The sequence below is a fragment of the Oryctolagus cuniculus genome, chromosome 12, assembly GCF_051225735.1.
Source record: "Oryctolagus cuniculus isolate XC-2025 breed Fujian yellow rabbit chromosome 12, ASM5122573v1, whole genome shotgun sequence".
NCBI classification, from domain to species: Eukaryota; Metazoa; Chordata; class Mammalia; order Lagomorpha; family Leporidae; genus Oryctolagus; species Oryctolagus cuniculus.
In genome coordinates this window covers 1,513,624-1,529,474 of record NC_142878.1, presented here as the reverse complement: position 1 = coordinate 1,529,474, position 15,851 = coordinate 1,513,624, and the positions used below count along the sequence as shown (strand labels likewise).

General features: G+C 56.0%; 1 protein-coding gene across 4 annotated transcripts in view; it reads left to right on the top strand.

The window, feature by feature from the left end:
* The window catches only part of AGBL1 (AGBL carboxypeptidase 1), a 635,239-nt gene that overhangs the window by 242,236 nt on the left and 377,152 nt on the right, over positions 1-15,851 (top strand). For all 4 annotated transcript variants that reach the window (XM_089311047.1, XM_089311048.1, XM_089311050.1 and 1 more), the window contains exon 18: positions 5,530-5,710. In XM_089311047.1, coding sequence (XP_089167173.1) covers positions 5,530-5,710 — 181 coding nt within the window. The remainder of the gene's footprint in view (positions 1-5,529; positions 5,711-15,851) is intronic.

Below are 15,851 nucleotides of genomic sequence, written 5' to 3'. Positions count from 1 at the left end.
CTCACTGTCCACTCTGCCTGTCAAAAAAAAAAAATTAGAATATGGCCACCTGTGATTCTCCTATGGATTGCAGTAGTGTCTGGGATAAATTTTATCAGTTCTAGAGAAAAAAAAAAATGCAGACACCCGATGCTTCTCGGCAGACCCTGAGCAGAGAATGGTTACTGGGACTGTGTGTCGGTCGCGGGAGGAACACACGGGGCATGCGTGTTGCACACGAGCTGCAGCTGCGTCTTGCGGCTTCTCTGGAGTGCTGTTGGCAGCTGCAGTGGAGGCGCCCAGAGGTTTAACTCTGCAAAGCCACCTTAGGTCTTGGAGGGAGGAGAGGAGCGCCGCTGGGAATGGCGAGTGCTGCCTGTGTCTCCATTAGAACCGGGTATGCCGTGTGTTTCTGCTCCAGCTCCAGCGGCCGGGCAGGTCCTGCGGCGGGTTCCAGTCAGCGGGTTACCAGCCTGCTCTGCAGAGGCGAGAGACACGCTGCTGATGTCTCTGCAAGAGCTTGCTTGGCTTATTGGCAAACACCCCGCGTTGTCTGGGTCCATCAGGCGATGGAAGCCAACTGGCCCAGACAATGCGTGTTCAGCTGACGTCGACGATTTGCAAGAGCTTAAGCTATTTTTGATTCTTCGTGCTGGACTAGGAGCACTCACTGGTGTTGTCCAACACGCTGCAAATGAGCAGAGTTCACAACCACAAAGACAGCGATGTGGAATTGTGGGCCTGAAAATGGGCTGCTGATTGGGTATGGGTCCATCCACAGGCTTTTTGTTGGAGTGCCAACACAGCTTGCTCTGGAAGGAGAGAGGCGACTGAGCAGAGGAGGGAGTGGGAAAGCTGACCGCCAGTTAGCTTCAGTTGTGCCCGCGCGCCAGCTGTGGCTCCCCCATTGTGCCTGTATAGAGAGTGCCAGTTAGTCAACTGCTGGTCACGTCCGCAAATACTGAATCTGCAGGGGCAGGATGTCTGTGTCCTGTGGCGAAATCCCAAGCCCCAGGGCGATGGCCTTGGGAGCCGCTTGGGTTACGTGGGGTTCGTGTCCATGCAGAGCAGGCCCCGGAGAGATCCCTGGCCCCTCGCACCACGTGAGGATGCCCCGGAAAATGGCTTCCTTGAACCAGACTCCAAGAAGACATGGAATTCCCCAGTGCCGTGAGCGTGGACTTCTCCGTGCCCAGAACTGTGAGGGACACATGTCCGCTGGATGAGCCGCCCTGAGCACGGTGCGCTCTCCTAGCAGCTCACAGGCGTGGAGACAAATCCCAGCACTCCGTTTCTCCAGAAACTTATGCAGAAGAGGTGAGGCTGCCACGTGGGCCCTGGACACCTGGTGTCACTTTCACGTGGGCCTCTGTCCCCTGCGCCGCACTGCCTCTGTTCAGACAGCTGCTTCCCGGGGAGTTCCCGGAGTCGGAAGAATCGTCGAAAGCTCAGTCCTAGCTCGTCTATCTCCTGATGAGAAACCGTCACGGACTCCCTTTTCCTTGAAGTGGTGCTGCTCGGCTGTTCCCTGGAAGACGTGTCAGGTGTCGTTCTCATTACCGCTCTCTCCCCCACCTCTCCCCAGTGCAGAGAGCACGTCTGATTGCAGGCCGTTCAGGGCGGTTATTGTAGGCTGGCTTTGAGCCTGAGCTTCGATTCATGTGTTGAACCAGAGTTAAGAGGCTATAGCAGAAACACGGTTACAATGGCCGACCCAAGCAGTGGCTTCTTATTTTCAAATATCCGGGAGTGTAGAAGAAGCCGGTGAAGCTATGGTGTGGCTGCCTAATGGGTTTTTTTGGAAGCCCTGGCTCTTTCTGTCCCTGTGGTCACCATAGTTGGCCTGTGACTGATTCTCACGCTGGATCCCCCTCTGACGCTGTCATATCTGTGAGCAAGGTGGGACAAGATGGGCAAAGAGCAAGACAAAGCCAAGCAGGCAAGCCAGTGCCGCGGCTCACTAGGCTAATCCTCCACCTGCGGCGCCAGCACATCGGGTTCTAGTCCCGGTCGGGGTGCCAGATTCTGTCCCGGTTGCCCCTCTTCCAGGCCAGCTCTCTGCTGTGGCCTGGGAGTGCAGTGGAGGATGGCCCAAGTACTTGGGCCCTGCACCCCCATGGGAGACCAGGAGAAGCACCTGGCTCCTGGCTTCGGATCAGCACGGTGCGCCAGCCGCAGCGTGCTGGCAGCGGCGGCCATTGGAGGGTGAACCAACGGCAAAGGAAGACCTTTCTCTCTGTCTCTCTCTCTCACTGTCCACTCTGCCTGTCAAGGAAAAAAAAAGCCAAGCAGGCATTGCCGGTGACGCTGTCCTCCTTCCTCGGCTGTCCAGAAAGACGCCCTCTGCTACCGTCTTCATCCCGCCGGCCACAACTGCAGCACACGGCCATCCACCTGCGGCCCATCTCCAAAGCTGAGCATTTCAATGTGGGGAAACCCCGCCCCACCCCCAAACCAGGGCTCTGCAAGTGAGAGGCGGGACGAAGGCTCCTGGGCAGGGGACAGCAGCTGCTGCCGTACGTACAGTACGGCCAGCACTTGTATTTCACAGGTGGCTGATGGTTCCACAGGAGGTCCCATTATCAACCCAGGAAACCCCCGAGAGGCCCACTGCCTGTTGAGAATGTCTGCCCTGAGGGTGGAGTCCAAACCCTAAACACAGTGTGTGAGGAGGGGTCTTACCAGCTTGACCCCAGCCGACACTACTTCTTCTTTTCTTATGATCTATTTATTTGAAAGAGTTTTGGGCATGGGGAAGGGGAAAAGGAGAGGGAGAGAGAGGGTGGGAGGGAGAGAGTGTGTGCTTCCACCACTGGTTCATTCTCCAGATGGCCACAGCAGCCAGCACTATGCCAGGCTGAAGCCAGGGGCTGGGAGCTGCATCCGGGTCTCCCCTCCACACACACAGGGGCCCACACATCTGAGCCGTCTTCTGCTGCTTCTCTCAGGCCAGCAAACAGCAGGAGGTTGGACTGGAAGTGGAGCAGCCAGGGTACGGACTGGTGCCCATGTGGGATGCCGGCATCGTAGGCAGCGGCTCTACCCGCTACCCCCAGCCTCTCTCTCTGAATTCATGTTTGGCCACCTCTAGCTCTTTGCTTCCACCACCAGACCTTTTCTTTACTTTTAAATGCATCAGCTTTCAGTCTCTGTTTTTCTGCAAGTGTCATCATCTTAGAGAATTCTCTTCACCTTCTCAGTCTAGCGAGACGGCGCTTACCTGGAAGACCCAGCTGCCTGCCGTCACACCACGTCCAGGGAGAGCCGTTGTGGGGCTCTGCGTGCAGCCCCATTAGCTCACCTGCTCTTATTGGCTTGTGTATTTGTCACCACTGACCAATGCCGTGTCCTCTGAGAGAACAAGAACTGTATGGCTTCAGCGTCCTCTACTCAGTGCCCCCACCTAGTTCCTGGAATACCCCAGGCCCCTGCTCCAGGAAAGACACAACCAAGTATTATTCCGACATAGGGCGGCCTGCTCTCGCCATAGTCACAAAAGCACGCTGACCTGTGCCTCGGGCCCAGACCTCCGTGGATTACTGGCTGTCAGCAGAAACGCAGAGGAGACCTGGAGCAGGCCTTGCATTTTCCCTCTTTGTCTTGGCTGGCGACGGCAAGAGTGTGATGCTGTCATTTAAAGGTTTATTTTTGCATCTCCTGTTAGCGTCCGTCAGCTCTGTTATCAGAAGTTCTTCAGCATCGTCTTTCTTTGCACCTGATTTCTGACCCAGCGGGCGCCCTTGCAAAAGCTGCTGTTTGAGGAGAGAGGAGCCCTGTTTAATCCACAGTGATGGGAATGATTTGGAAAGAAATTGCTGGTGTATTACTTTCAGGTCACTTGGCGGTTGGGGTATTTATACTTGGCAAATACTTCATTTGTCATTAGAGTTTAGGAAGAAGAAAGAATTGGGTGAGAATTCAATTGATCATAATGATAGGTCTAAGAGTCAAAGGGATCACACAAACAAGACTAGTGTCTGCAAATACTAACTGATAGAATAAAAAAGGGAGAGAATTATCCAACATGGGAAGCGGGATACACAGCAGACCCATAGAATGGTAGATGTCCTAAACAGTACTCTGGCCTCAGAATCAGCCCTTAAGGCATTCGGATCTGGCTGAAGAGCCCATGAGAGTATTTTAGGCATGGAAAGCCAAGACACTCTGAAAAAAAAAAAAAAAAAAGCTAAATGAAAGATCTCTGTGAGTGAGATCCCAGTGGAAGGAACGGGGCCATCAAAGAAGGAGGTACCTTTCTCTGAAGGGAGGAGAGAACTTCCACTTTGACTTTGACTATGACCCTGTCGGAATAAGATCGAAGTTGGCGAACTCAAAAGTAGCCTTGGCAACTCATGAAAAGAGCCTAGGGAGATTACTGATGCCACAAACAAGAGTGTCAAATTGTTAAGTCAACAACAGGAGTCACTGTGTACTTACTCCTCATGTGGGATCTCTGTCCTTAATGTGTTGTCCAATGTGAATTAATGCTATAACTAGTACTCAAACAGTATTTTACACTTTATGTTCTGTGTGGGTGCAAACTGATGAAACCTTTACTTAATATATGCTAAACTGATCTTCTGTATATAAAGAGAATTGAAAATGAATCTTGATGTGAATGGAATGGGAGAGGGAGCGGGAGATGGGAGGGGTGTGAATGGCAGGGAAATTATGGGGGGGAAACCATTGTAATCTATGAACTGTACTTTGGAAATTTATATTTACTAAATAAAAATTAAAAAAAAAGAATTGGGTGAGAATAAGAAAGGAAAAGAAAGTGGGGAAAAACGAGATTGGCCCAGAGGTCAGAGGAGACTGGGGCTTCCTGTTCTCGTGCCACAGCCCCTCCCCTGAGGATATGCTGGGTGGGGCGGACGTCACTCGTCCATCCATCGCACTTCCCTCCCGAGCCAGGCTCGTGCTGTGCCTCCGGTCAGCCTGCCCTTGCTCCGGCAGGCGTTCTCCCGCACGCCCTGCGGCTGGGCTCCCCGACTCCCTCTGCAGAGAGAGCCGTGGGTGAAGGCAAACCCCAGGACTGGGTGCCCACTGCGTCCGTGCTGTCCTCGGCCCTGATTGTGCCAGGGGCGGGGCGCCGGGCGGTCAGAGCTGTCCTCACGGGGACGGAGGAGTGAACCGACGTCGTGTTTGTGTTGTTCTTGTCGCAGCTGTGTGCGGTCTGCCTCTGTCCCGCGTTACGCTGGTGGAAATAGCCTTGGAGAAACTAGGTCAGCGCGTGAGAGCTCACAGCTGACGCGAATGAGGATGAGAGCGGTCTCAGGCCTGTGGCTGCAGGGTCACACGGAAGGTTCTGGAGAATTACAGGCTTAAAATCCGCTCGCTGGCTTCCCCCCACGGCACTCGGCGCTCGCGCTTCTGACGACAGCCTCCATCTTTTGCCCCGGGTCTCGGGTCTCGGGAGTCTTGCAGACGGGGGCAGGTGCAGAGGAGATGCACATCACAGATAACAGCCCCGCTTGCCTCCTTGTGCCTGGCAGGGGTAATTCTGGAAGACTATTCAGGCTGGCTTTCCTTGTGTCCTTTCTCCCGCAGGACATCGTCCCTACCAGGTGATCACTGCCCGGGTCCACCCAGGGGAGAGCAACGCCAGCTGGGTGATGAAGGGGGCCCTGGAGTTCCTGGTCAGCGGGGCCCCCGCGGCGAGGCTGCTGAGGGAGGCCTTCATCTTCAAGATCATCCCCATGCTCAACCCAGACGGCGTTGTCAGCGGCAAGTACGGCAGGCTCCTGGCCGATGCTTTCCTTCGCGGCACAGCCGTGTTCTCGCTGCGTTTCGCTGAGTTCCGTGTTTGGCTGTAATCAGGGCATGAGCCCAGCCCCACGGGCCTCCGGGTGCACAGTCTGGTGGGGAGTGGGCGGCGTCAGCTTTCTCAGGGTGTGTGGGTGGAGGCCCAGGGTGGCGGGATCCACGGTCACTCATCTCGTCTCCACCTCGGGGTTGGAGAGTTCGGCCCTGCCCATGGTAGTGGTGAATTCCATTATCCAGGGATGGACCCTGTCTCTGGTTTCAGGAAAAGGAAGATAGAACGCAGAATAAGCAGAAAATATTGAAAAAAGTAATTTCATAAGCTGCAGATTCAAATTGTATTTTCAATTTAAAATATCAGTATTGAAGATATAAAAACATAACTTTAGAAAGAGAAAATAGAGCAGTATTAATAATGTGAACAGAAGAGATAGAATGAGAATTATAAAGAAATGTTAATTAGAAGGTGATACTATAATAAGAAAACAAAAACTTCAAGGAGATAAAATTACAGTGACAAATACGAATGGTTTAAAGTAGGTGGAGCAGTAATTTCTTTAAGAAATGAACTGTTACACAGCTGAGAATAGACTGACTTCAAAGGATCAGCTCAGAGTAAAGACAGATAATTAAAAAGGCTAAAACTATAAAGACGATAACGGATAAAGAGAGGAATAGCACAGGTTCCCAGGGCTGAGCGAGGTTGCGCTGTGCAGACAGAATTCTCACGTGCAGGGGATGGGCTGTGGCTTCCTGATGGGTCAGGGCCTGGGGCTCGGAGCTCCCGGAGTCGTCGCCCTGGCACGGGACAGCAGGGACAGTGGGGCAGAGGGCAGGGTCTCTCCTTTGTCCCTCCCATGACTGCTTCACCCTCACACATGGGAGGCCTGGGGGCCGTGTCCTTCACTGGGCAGCGCTGGTCAGACCCCTGGAACCAGGAACGCTTCCCAGACTCGGGCTGGACAAACCCTGGTCACACAGGTCAGCGGAGGGGCCCCTGCCCGCCTGAGCAGCTGTGGGATTTACCCCCAAGACTTCCTCACACCAATGGACAGAAAGCAGCCGAGCCGGCGTCTTGAGGCTTGATCCCACGTGGCCATTGTCCCCCCAGCCTGGCTGTCTTCTGCGGTCATCTTTCCTCCCGCTGGGTTGTGCGGGTTCGGGGGGGACGGGAACAGCCCTGGCCTTGAGCCCTGCCCCTGCCCCGGCTCTGGCCCGTCCTCTGCCTGCTGGAAGAGGAGGGCGATGTGCTTGCTGTCCACCGTTCTGGAAAAGCTCTCACAAGCCCAAGGCAGCATCCAAGCCTGCAGATGAGGTGCTGCAGTTGCTTCCGTTCCAAGGGCTCCTGCCGCCCAAGCAGGGACCCGCTCCAGGTTTCGGTTAAGGATTCCTGTGGTCTCAGACCCCGCGTGTCCTCCTGGCCTGGACACACGGTCTTTGCAGCTCACAGCTGGCCGCTTCGGGCTCCCAGATGGCAGGCCAGCTTACTCCCAGTGGCACCGGCATCCATCATCATTACCGTTATTTATTGTGACTCAAATTCCCCTTTCCATTTGTGCCGCATCTTTCATCCCGGATTCTCAGACACCTGCTGACCGCCTGGGCCAGGCAGACGATCCTGGCCTGCAGGGATTCGGAAGCCACGGTGTTACTCTGCTGATAGGAGAGTGCGCAGGCTGGAGCGTGTCGTCAAGAGGAAATGAGGCTGCCTTGGGTGCTTCGCGTCTCACAGCAGAGGCCCGACGTCTCGGCTCCTGAGCTGTCCTCAGAGCACCCCAGGCACGTGGTCCCCCACGTCAGCTCTGCGACTGCCACCCTTTCAGGGCAGGCCCCTTCTTTGTGAATAATAGGCGGATTGTGTGCTCCTGAGCTTGGAGCTCTGCCCCGCGAGCTGTGGGGTTTCCTTGGAGGAACCCTGGGTACAAATCTGACCCTCTCATACATGCTGACCTTCCCCGTGGGAATCCCTTGCCCAGCTTTCGCAAGTCCCCTAAATGTTTATGTGGTATTGCTTCCAACGCTCCATCTTCGCTGTTTTTTCCTGGGCACATTCTTGTTAACTGCCTGCCGCCTGGCCAGCTGCGGGTGCTCACTGTAGGAATCCCAGAACCTGAACCTGAACGCGGCACCTAACCTTCCAGGCCTTCTCCTTGACACGTAACAGTGGGCCTCCCTGAAGTTCACAGGGATAGGTAGAGGTGACGCTGACGGAGCCTCTGGGGACCGTGGGCAGGTTCTGGTAACAGTGACGGGCAGACAAAGCCGGAGCTTTCTAGACCAGGTCATGTCTGAGCAGGAAAAAATACAGAGATGAAGAGGTATGAACGTTCTACAAGAAACAGTTTGCCTGGTGGTGCGTACTGAATGGAGCTGAGTTCCGTGAGATTCGGGGCCGCTGAGGGCGTGGTTCATCAGCTATCGGGGTTCTGTTCGAGTGGGTCACGCGGAGCAGGGAGTCACCACCTTGGGTTGCGATGGAAGTGAAACGGGAGATTAGAGCAGAGAGTGGGAGAAGGCGGGTGACCCCCTCAACTGCCTGAGAGGTGGACACGATGTGGGTGGGACGGGGTGCGGGACGTGAAATCAGTGCCAGGCCCACTGTTTCTTATTTTGGTGGCAGTGACACAGCCTGACATCGTCTGCCGACGGTGCTCAGAGCTCGGGAGGTTTAGAGTGTGCACATCACAGACTTATCATCTTCCATGGGCTGGAACAAGCAGGAGCACAGGCCGTAGGACCTACTGTAAGTCCACACGGCAAAAGCTGTGTGGGGGCTGTGGAGAAACAGCCGAGCGCACCGGAGAAGACGGTCGAACCACGGAGATCGGGTCGAGGCCCTGATGGTCACGGCAGTCGGGGTGTCTGGGGCTGTGCTGGCCCTTCTCCTGCGGGTGAAGGCTCCCCTCCTCCCCAGAAGGACTCTCGTGGGCTGTATCTCTCCTGGGCAGTGAGGAGCCCACTGCTGTTGCGTATCTTGTGTCATTTAGTCGTCCCTGTGGCCCTGCAACACGTAAGTCTTCTTTGGGGTCTCCGAGTAAGGAAACTGCAGAGCCAGAATCGGAATTCCTGTCTCTCCTGCCCTGCTTTGCTCTGAGTTAAGGAAATTAGAACTAAAATCTCTTAAAATGCTCTGGCCGGGAGTGTTCGTGCGCGCTGTGTGTTCTCAGCCCCTCAATGATGAGGACGTGGAGAAGCACGAGGGGAAAGTGCTATCTACGGTCACGTCGCTAGTTCAAGGTGAAATGGCTCGGAGAAACTGTCTTGGTGGTGCACACACGGCCACGCCCGAGGTCAATGGCAGGCTTGTTAGCAGAGCGGCGCTTTGAGCCCGGTCTGCCCAGCTTCAACTCCCTGTTCATTCCAGCCTTGGGCTCCTCGCAGCGTGGGATGGAGCTGCACAGAGTTGGAGCCCTGAAGCTGACAGACGCTGACGCTTGCTGACCCAGACGTTCGTGTGCGGGGGGCCCGGGGGAGCCAAGCACAGCACTCCCCGAGATCTGTCGTTTTGACCCAGGATGAGGCTCCCTGGCATGGGACTGAGTTCCCAGCTCGGTGCGGGCCTTGGCGCTCTGCCTGGTCCTGCCAGCCTGCTGCACTAGATACCTCCTCCTCGGTTACCGGAGGACTGGCTGCCAGCACCACCAGCTCACGTTGGATGGGGGTGGGCCCTGGGCCCTGGGCCACGGCCCCTCCGCGGCATGTTCCCCCTCGGCTGGGTCACGAAGCACTTGGCTCTCCCTCCTCGGGCTCACCTCCCCGTGGGCTGGGCCATGCCTCTTCCGTCTGGTTTTGGCCTCAGCTCTATTTTGAATATCTCTTGGCTGTAAAATCACACGTAGCAGTGGCTTGTAGATGTGGGGGTCCATTGCAAGTACAGAGGTCTGATTAGCAAGCAAATCCTTTAAGAACTTGTGCAGGAATGAAGCTTTGGGGACCCCCAGCAGACTGGTGAGCCGTTCGGTCCCAGCTGCGGCGTCCTGCCTCCCGTCTCCCAGGCGTCCTCGGGTAGCCTAGGAGAGCGTGAGGCTGCGGCTGCAGATGGCGCCTGAGCGTGCCTGCAGTGTGCCCTGCAATGCTGGGGGAAGGGAGCTGAAGGTGAGAGAGGCTTCTTCTAGGCCTCATGTGGGACTCTGTGGTCTAACTGTCGTGTCCTGTCGGTCACAGAGGGAAAGCAGCGTCTGTTGCGTGGAGGCCATTAGAAGAGGCCGTCCCTGACCGGCCACTTGACCGTGAAGACCACCGTGCAGTAACGGTCTCAGATGTCCTCTGCGTGGTCGTCTCTGCCATCTCCTTGACGCTCCAGCTGAGTGCCACGAAGCCTCAGTCTTGTTTCAGGGGTGCCATTGGGATTTAAGAAACTGCGGCTTGGTTACTATTGGGAAGGGGGAGGCAGTGACTGTGCACAGTGAGACGCCCCAGGGAACAGTGAATAATAAGAGCTTACCTCTTCCAAGAATTGCATGCAGTAAAATTGAGGCATTTAAAGGAGTTAAAATAGCTTCAGTGTTTTCTTTGCCTTTTTTTTAAAGATTTATTTATTTATTTGGAAGTCAGTTACGCAGAGAAGCAGAGATTAAGAGCTTCTATCTGCTGATTCACTCCCCAAGATGGCTGCCATGGCCAGGCCAAAGCCAGGAGCTTCTTCCAGGTCTCGCACGTGGGTGCAGGGGCCCGAGGACCTGGGCCATCCTCTGCTGCTTTCCCAGGTGCACTGATAGGGAGCTGGATCAAAAGTGGAGCAACAGGGACTCGAACTGGCGCCCAGCTGGGATGTAGGCACTGCAGATGGTGGCCCAGCTTCAGTGTTTTCCAAGGACAGCAAATCACAGAGCCAGGATACTGGGGTTTTGAAGACGACAGCTGAGGTGGGAGTCGGTTCACACCCCTTGGGTAGCAGAATCCAGAAGTGCAGGAGGCAGAGCTACGGAAGGTGAGAGACAGCGAACTGCAGGCAGCTGCCAGCTGTGGGAGGGGCAGTGCGCGACAAGGAGGGGTCTCCCAGAACCAGGGCTGCGGGCTCTCCATGAGGCTGGGTTTGGAGCTCTGGGGTGGGGACTGGACCTGGCTGGGCATCAGTGGACAGGGGACACTGGAGGGTGCAGGTGTCTCTGTGGTCATGGTGCCGCTGGCCCCTTGGAGAGAGTACAGTGTGAAGGCAGGGCTGCGCCCCCTGCAGCCTCCAGCCGCGTTCCCTGGAACTGGGCCAGACGGGGTCTCTCTCTGCTTCTCTTGCCTTCCTGTCTTTTCCTCATGCCCCTCGTTGGCAGACCTTCTTGGAATCCAGCAGGCGGAGGAGTCTGCTCCCTGCAGTTTGCAATTTGGACCACAGGAGAAAATGAGCGGAAAGCACGCACTTCCTGGGTGCCCAGCACACACGAGCGTGGTGCTCGCCCGGCTGTGTGAGACGCTTTTGGAACACAGCGTGGCTGCATTGTTTCGTGGGCAAAGGATGCATCCTCCCCCCGGGACACTCCGCACGCACGGGGAAGACGCTGCTGAGGGCCACCCAACCCCAGGAGCGCTCGGGGCTTGGTTCCGAGGGCTGCGTTCACACGCGTGTGCCCGCCACACTGTGCAGCTGCGGGAGGCGCAAGTCAGAGAAAATCCCCCGGTCTCTTGTCTGCAAACTGACTGCTTCAGGTACACCAGCGGCTTCTTTAGGTATGTTTCTAGAACCATGCCTGTTTTAATTCACAAGATAATACATTTTAGGGTATAATTTATAAACTCACAGCATCTTCCTGTGGCAAAGGATACAAATGATATCATCAGGTTTTAATATAACAATCTCATGTTACTGATGGGCCATAGTAATTTAAACAACTCTCCCGTATTATAAACAATAGTTATTCTTGGTGAATTTCTCTGCTAATTTCCTTGAGATAAATTTTCAAAAGCAGTCAATTGACCCAAATGTTGGGTGAATTTATATTTGATGCAGATTATGGCCAGATTAATCGCTTTGGAAAAGGCCCAATTGGGGCAGGTGTTGGCCCGGTGACGGGAGGCTGCCCTGGATACCTGCATCCTGTCGTGGAGCGCAGTCCAACTCCCACTTCCTGCAGATACCCACCCTGGGAGGCAGCGGGTGACAGCTCAAGGACTTGGGTCCTTGACACCCACGTGGGAGACCTGGATTGAGTCCTGGCTCTGGGCTGTGGTCTGATGCAGCACTAAGTTAGGGGAGTGAACCACCAGATAGGAGCGAGCTCTTTTCCCTTTCCCCAAAATAAATAAGTAAATAAATAAAATTTAAAAAAAGAAAAGTCAGAGATTTAAATTCCTACCAGTAGTGGGTGTAAGCTCTGGGTCCTCATACCATTATTATCACTGTGCACTATTAACCTTTTGATTTTTTGTCAATCTGGTAGGCTAAACATATAATTTTGTACTCTGACTTCTACTTGTTACAGCTGGTTGAAAAGGAAGACATTTTACTCCTGCTTTGCAGACTTAAAAACATGAGGCAAACGGAGACTGAGGGACACACTGCGGGACACACCGCAGGGGCAGGGGTTCCATGCTGGGCACCCGGTGACCAAACCCGGCTCTTCCCTGGACTGTCAGCCTCTGCATTCCCACTTCCAGGCAGTCCTCCTGGCCTTGCCCTAAATGTGTGTAGCATAGCCTTGGGAAGTGGTGGTGCCTGGTGTGAGTGCCCTCAGGGCTAACCCTGGGTGCGCCTGGCTTTCTGAAGGTGAGGTCATTTGAAACCCGCACAGTAGGATATGGGCACCTAAGTACTAGGTCGGGGCACCCAGCAGCCATGTCCTGCTACAGGTGAGCTTAGAAGGGGAAGTTTGCATCTGCCCCATTGGAGCTTCAGTTTTGCTGAGCTGTGGGCGTCGTCCTCACCAACACTGTTTCCTCCTCTCAGCTGTCACTCATGGTCCTCAGGGAACACCTGGGACGCAGCCCGGAGCTGGGGCCTATCTGGTAGTCACAATGGCCAGGGTTTGGTAGCCACGCCGGTCCACGTGGTCCACGGCTCCTGGATCAGATGGGAGTGGTTCCCTTGTCTGTAGATCCGCTGTTCAGTTGGCTTCTGGAGCTCCATGTGTAGGGGTGTAGCAAGGGCAGAGACCAGCACCCAGCTGCAGTAGGGCGGGACAAGAGGCCTCCCAGCAAGGCACTGTGCCACCCGGCGAAGCTTGGGTGGTGGCCGGCTGCAGGCCGTATGGGAGCGTTTGGCCTGCCCTGTGGCCTCTGCAAACACGGGGCACTGGCTGCATCATTTCTTCAGGGATGGCGTGACGCTGACCTCGGCACGGTGCTTCCTTGCAGACTCTCGTTCCTAATTTCTCCTTCCAGAGCGAGCTGGGGCAGCGCAGGCCTCCTCTGAGCCAGGCCCTGTGGCAAGTTTGCTGTCCTCAGACCACAGCCTCTCAGCGGAGGGAGCTCAGGTGTGCAGAGTCAGCGCCTTCTGCCCTGAGCTGACAAAGGCACCTGTGCAGACGTGGGCCTCTCGGTGGCTTTCATTGTTTCAAACCCTGCGGGATGGAGCAGAGTCAACACTGCGTGGAAATCTGCGCTTTACTTGATTATAAGAAAATCCAGGACTTTTTTGGATGCATAGCAGAGGCTGTGTGTTTGGATGAAAATGTCAGACCAGGGACTGGCGCTGTGGCTTAGTAGCTAAAGCTGCTGCCAGGGATAGCAGCATCCCGTATGGGCACCTGCCTGGGTCCTGGCTGCTCCATGTCCAATCCAGTTCTCTATCAATGACCTGGGAAAGCAGCAGAAGGAGGTGCTTGGGCCCCTGCCCCTCATGTAGGAGACCCGGGTGAGGCTCCCTGCTGCTGGCTTCAGCCTGGCCCAGCGCTGGCAGTTGTGGCCATCTGGGGAGTGAACCAGCAGATGGAATCTCTCTTTCTCTCAAACAAATTAACTGAAAAGAGAAAAGAGGGCTGCGGTTCTGCCCTGTGCGTGGGGCTCTGTGAGGAGTGGGCTCAGGGTCTTCAGTCTCCGCCCTTTGCTCCCACATGACGATGAGAAAAGACATGTGACCCAGGCACTGTGGCTCTGTCCCCCACCTCCTGGCCCCACTCAGCCACCCAGGAGGCTGCCGCGCCTTCCCCGACAGCCAGACGGCGGCAGGAATGTTCTCGTCTGGCGGCTTTTGTTCCCAGGTTCCTGTGTGGAGGACGGACGCGAATTTAATCTAAAAGTGCTGAGCTGTGGGCTGCCTTGAGCTCTTTCCTTGTGAGTTGCTCAGGAGTTCTCAGATCCTGGCCGGGAGGTGCAGGACATTGCAAGACCCCTCCCAGTGGAAGGGGCTAGAGAGGCTGCGAAGGGGCAGCGGGCTGTGCCTGTACCTCGCGGCTGGGCCCAGGCCGCAGGAGTCGTGTGGGCTCCATGAGCGGTCGGCGTCCGGGTTCTGGAGGGTGCGCGGTGTGCTCCACCTTGCTGAGCCTGGCCGTGGAGATGGAAATGGAAATCAGTTGCCTGGGAACGGGGGCGGCACCGCTGCTCAGCCCTGTGCGCCAGTGAAGGGTGCAGGGTGCGGGGCTCCCCACGCCTCCCCCTCCCCGCCACTGCCTGCACCCAGAGCGGAGTCGGGACCTGAGGACGCCATTGCCTTCTCTGACATCGCAGCTTCGAAAAAATATTACTATTTATTATTCCCAAATTTAGGGTTATTAATTATATCAGCATAAACCTAATTTATGCCATCATAAACAGCGATAATAAATGCTGCCAAATGCTAATCCCCAGCTCTCGCCAACTGTGCCTGGAGTTGATGGGTCCCCTCACTTCCCAGAAGCAGTAAATCAAAAATGAGTCCGCGTTGCGGAGCCATTGATCACGCGGCGCGGCTCCGGGGAAACGCGCCGGTTTTGTTAAAGGCTCGGCTCCTCCTCGGTGGCCGGATGACTGCGTGCTGGCGACTCTCCTCCCCTCCCCTCCTCCCACCCACGGAGGGGAAGCCATGGGGCCGGGGAGGCTGGAGGGGTCGACAGAGCCCCTGCTCTGAGTGCCCGCAGATGTCCCCCTTGGGCGCCGTGTCCCCGCGCTCTGAAGCTGCACTTGGAAGCCTGGGTGCAGGGTGGATTTGCTAGTCCTCAGTTTCCCTCACGCCCACCCCGCATTCCGTGATGTTCCCTGCGTGGCTGCCTGAGGCAGGTGCCTGCAGCTGGAGGGGCGAGCGGCCCCGGGGCACAGGGGCTCTGCCTTCGTGCAGGCAGAGGGAGCCCATCCCTGCTCCATCTGAGTTTCTCTCTCAGAGATTTGTTTGTTTGAAAGGCAGAGTAGGACACAGGGCGGGAGTGGGCGCGAGGGAACAGTGTCTTCCGCCTGCTGGTTCCCTCCCCAGAGGGGACCTCATTGCCCGCCCCCCCTGTTCCTCTGCTCCCCTGGGCTCTTGTCCCCCTGGATGATCGCCGTGAGAATTCTGATCCGTAGACTCGGGCCGAGGGCAAATCCGGCTTCCTTCCAGCTGTGTGGCAGCGGGCACGCACTTAACCTACTTAACCTTGCTCCCGTGTTTTCAGCTCATTAAGGGCACCTGGACCCTTACCAAAGTGACTTGCCGGATCACGATTAGCATCACCGTCAATGCCCGAGGTTCAAAGCTGAGGACTGAGCCGGGCTTGGTGCCTGCGTTTCCATGGCCCTCACTGCTCTGCACGGCCAAGCAGAGCTGTGGAAATGGTCGCTTTCTTGCTTCCCATGTGTGGTGTCTCAGGTCCCTGGATGAGCCCCGAGTGGGTAGGATTCCGCAGGGAAGGCTTCTGAGTAGACTCTTGGTGAAGCTCTGGTCGTCCTTGTGCTTGGCCGTGATGGAGTGGCCCCAGGCCTGAACGAACTGCGCAGAAAACGCAGCAGGCGAGGGCGCCTAGAACGTGGGCTGCAGCAAGCGCCCTTTTCCTTTAAACAGACGTGGTCGGTCCATTGGCGTGGACGGAACGATGCGGCTCCTCTCCCTTAGCAACTGGCGACGGTGGGCCCGGAGCCTCCCTCAGGGCGCCTCTGGGGCTGTTGAGGGAGCCTGTGCCAGTGCAGCCTGTGCCAAGCCCAGGTCCCTTCTCCACTCCGCCCCAGCCTCGGGATCCAGAGAAATACAGCCAGTGGGAGCAGAGACTCTCTCTTCCACGGCAGGCCAGAGGGCA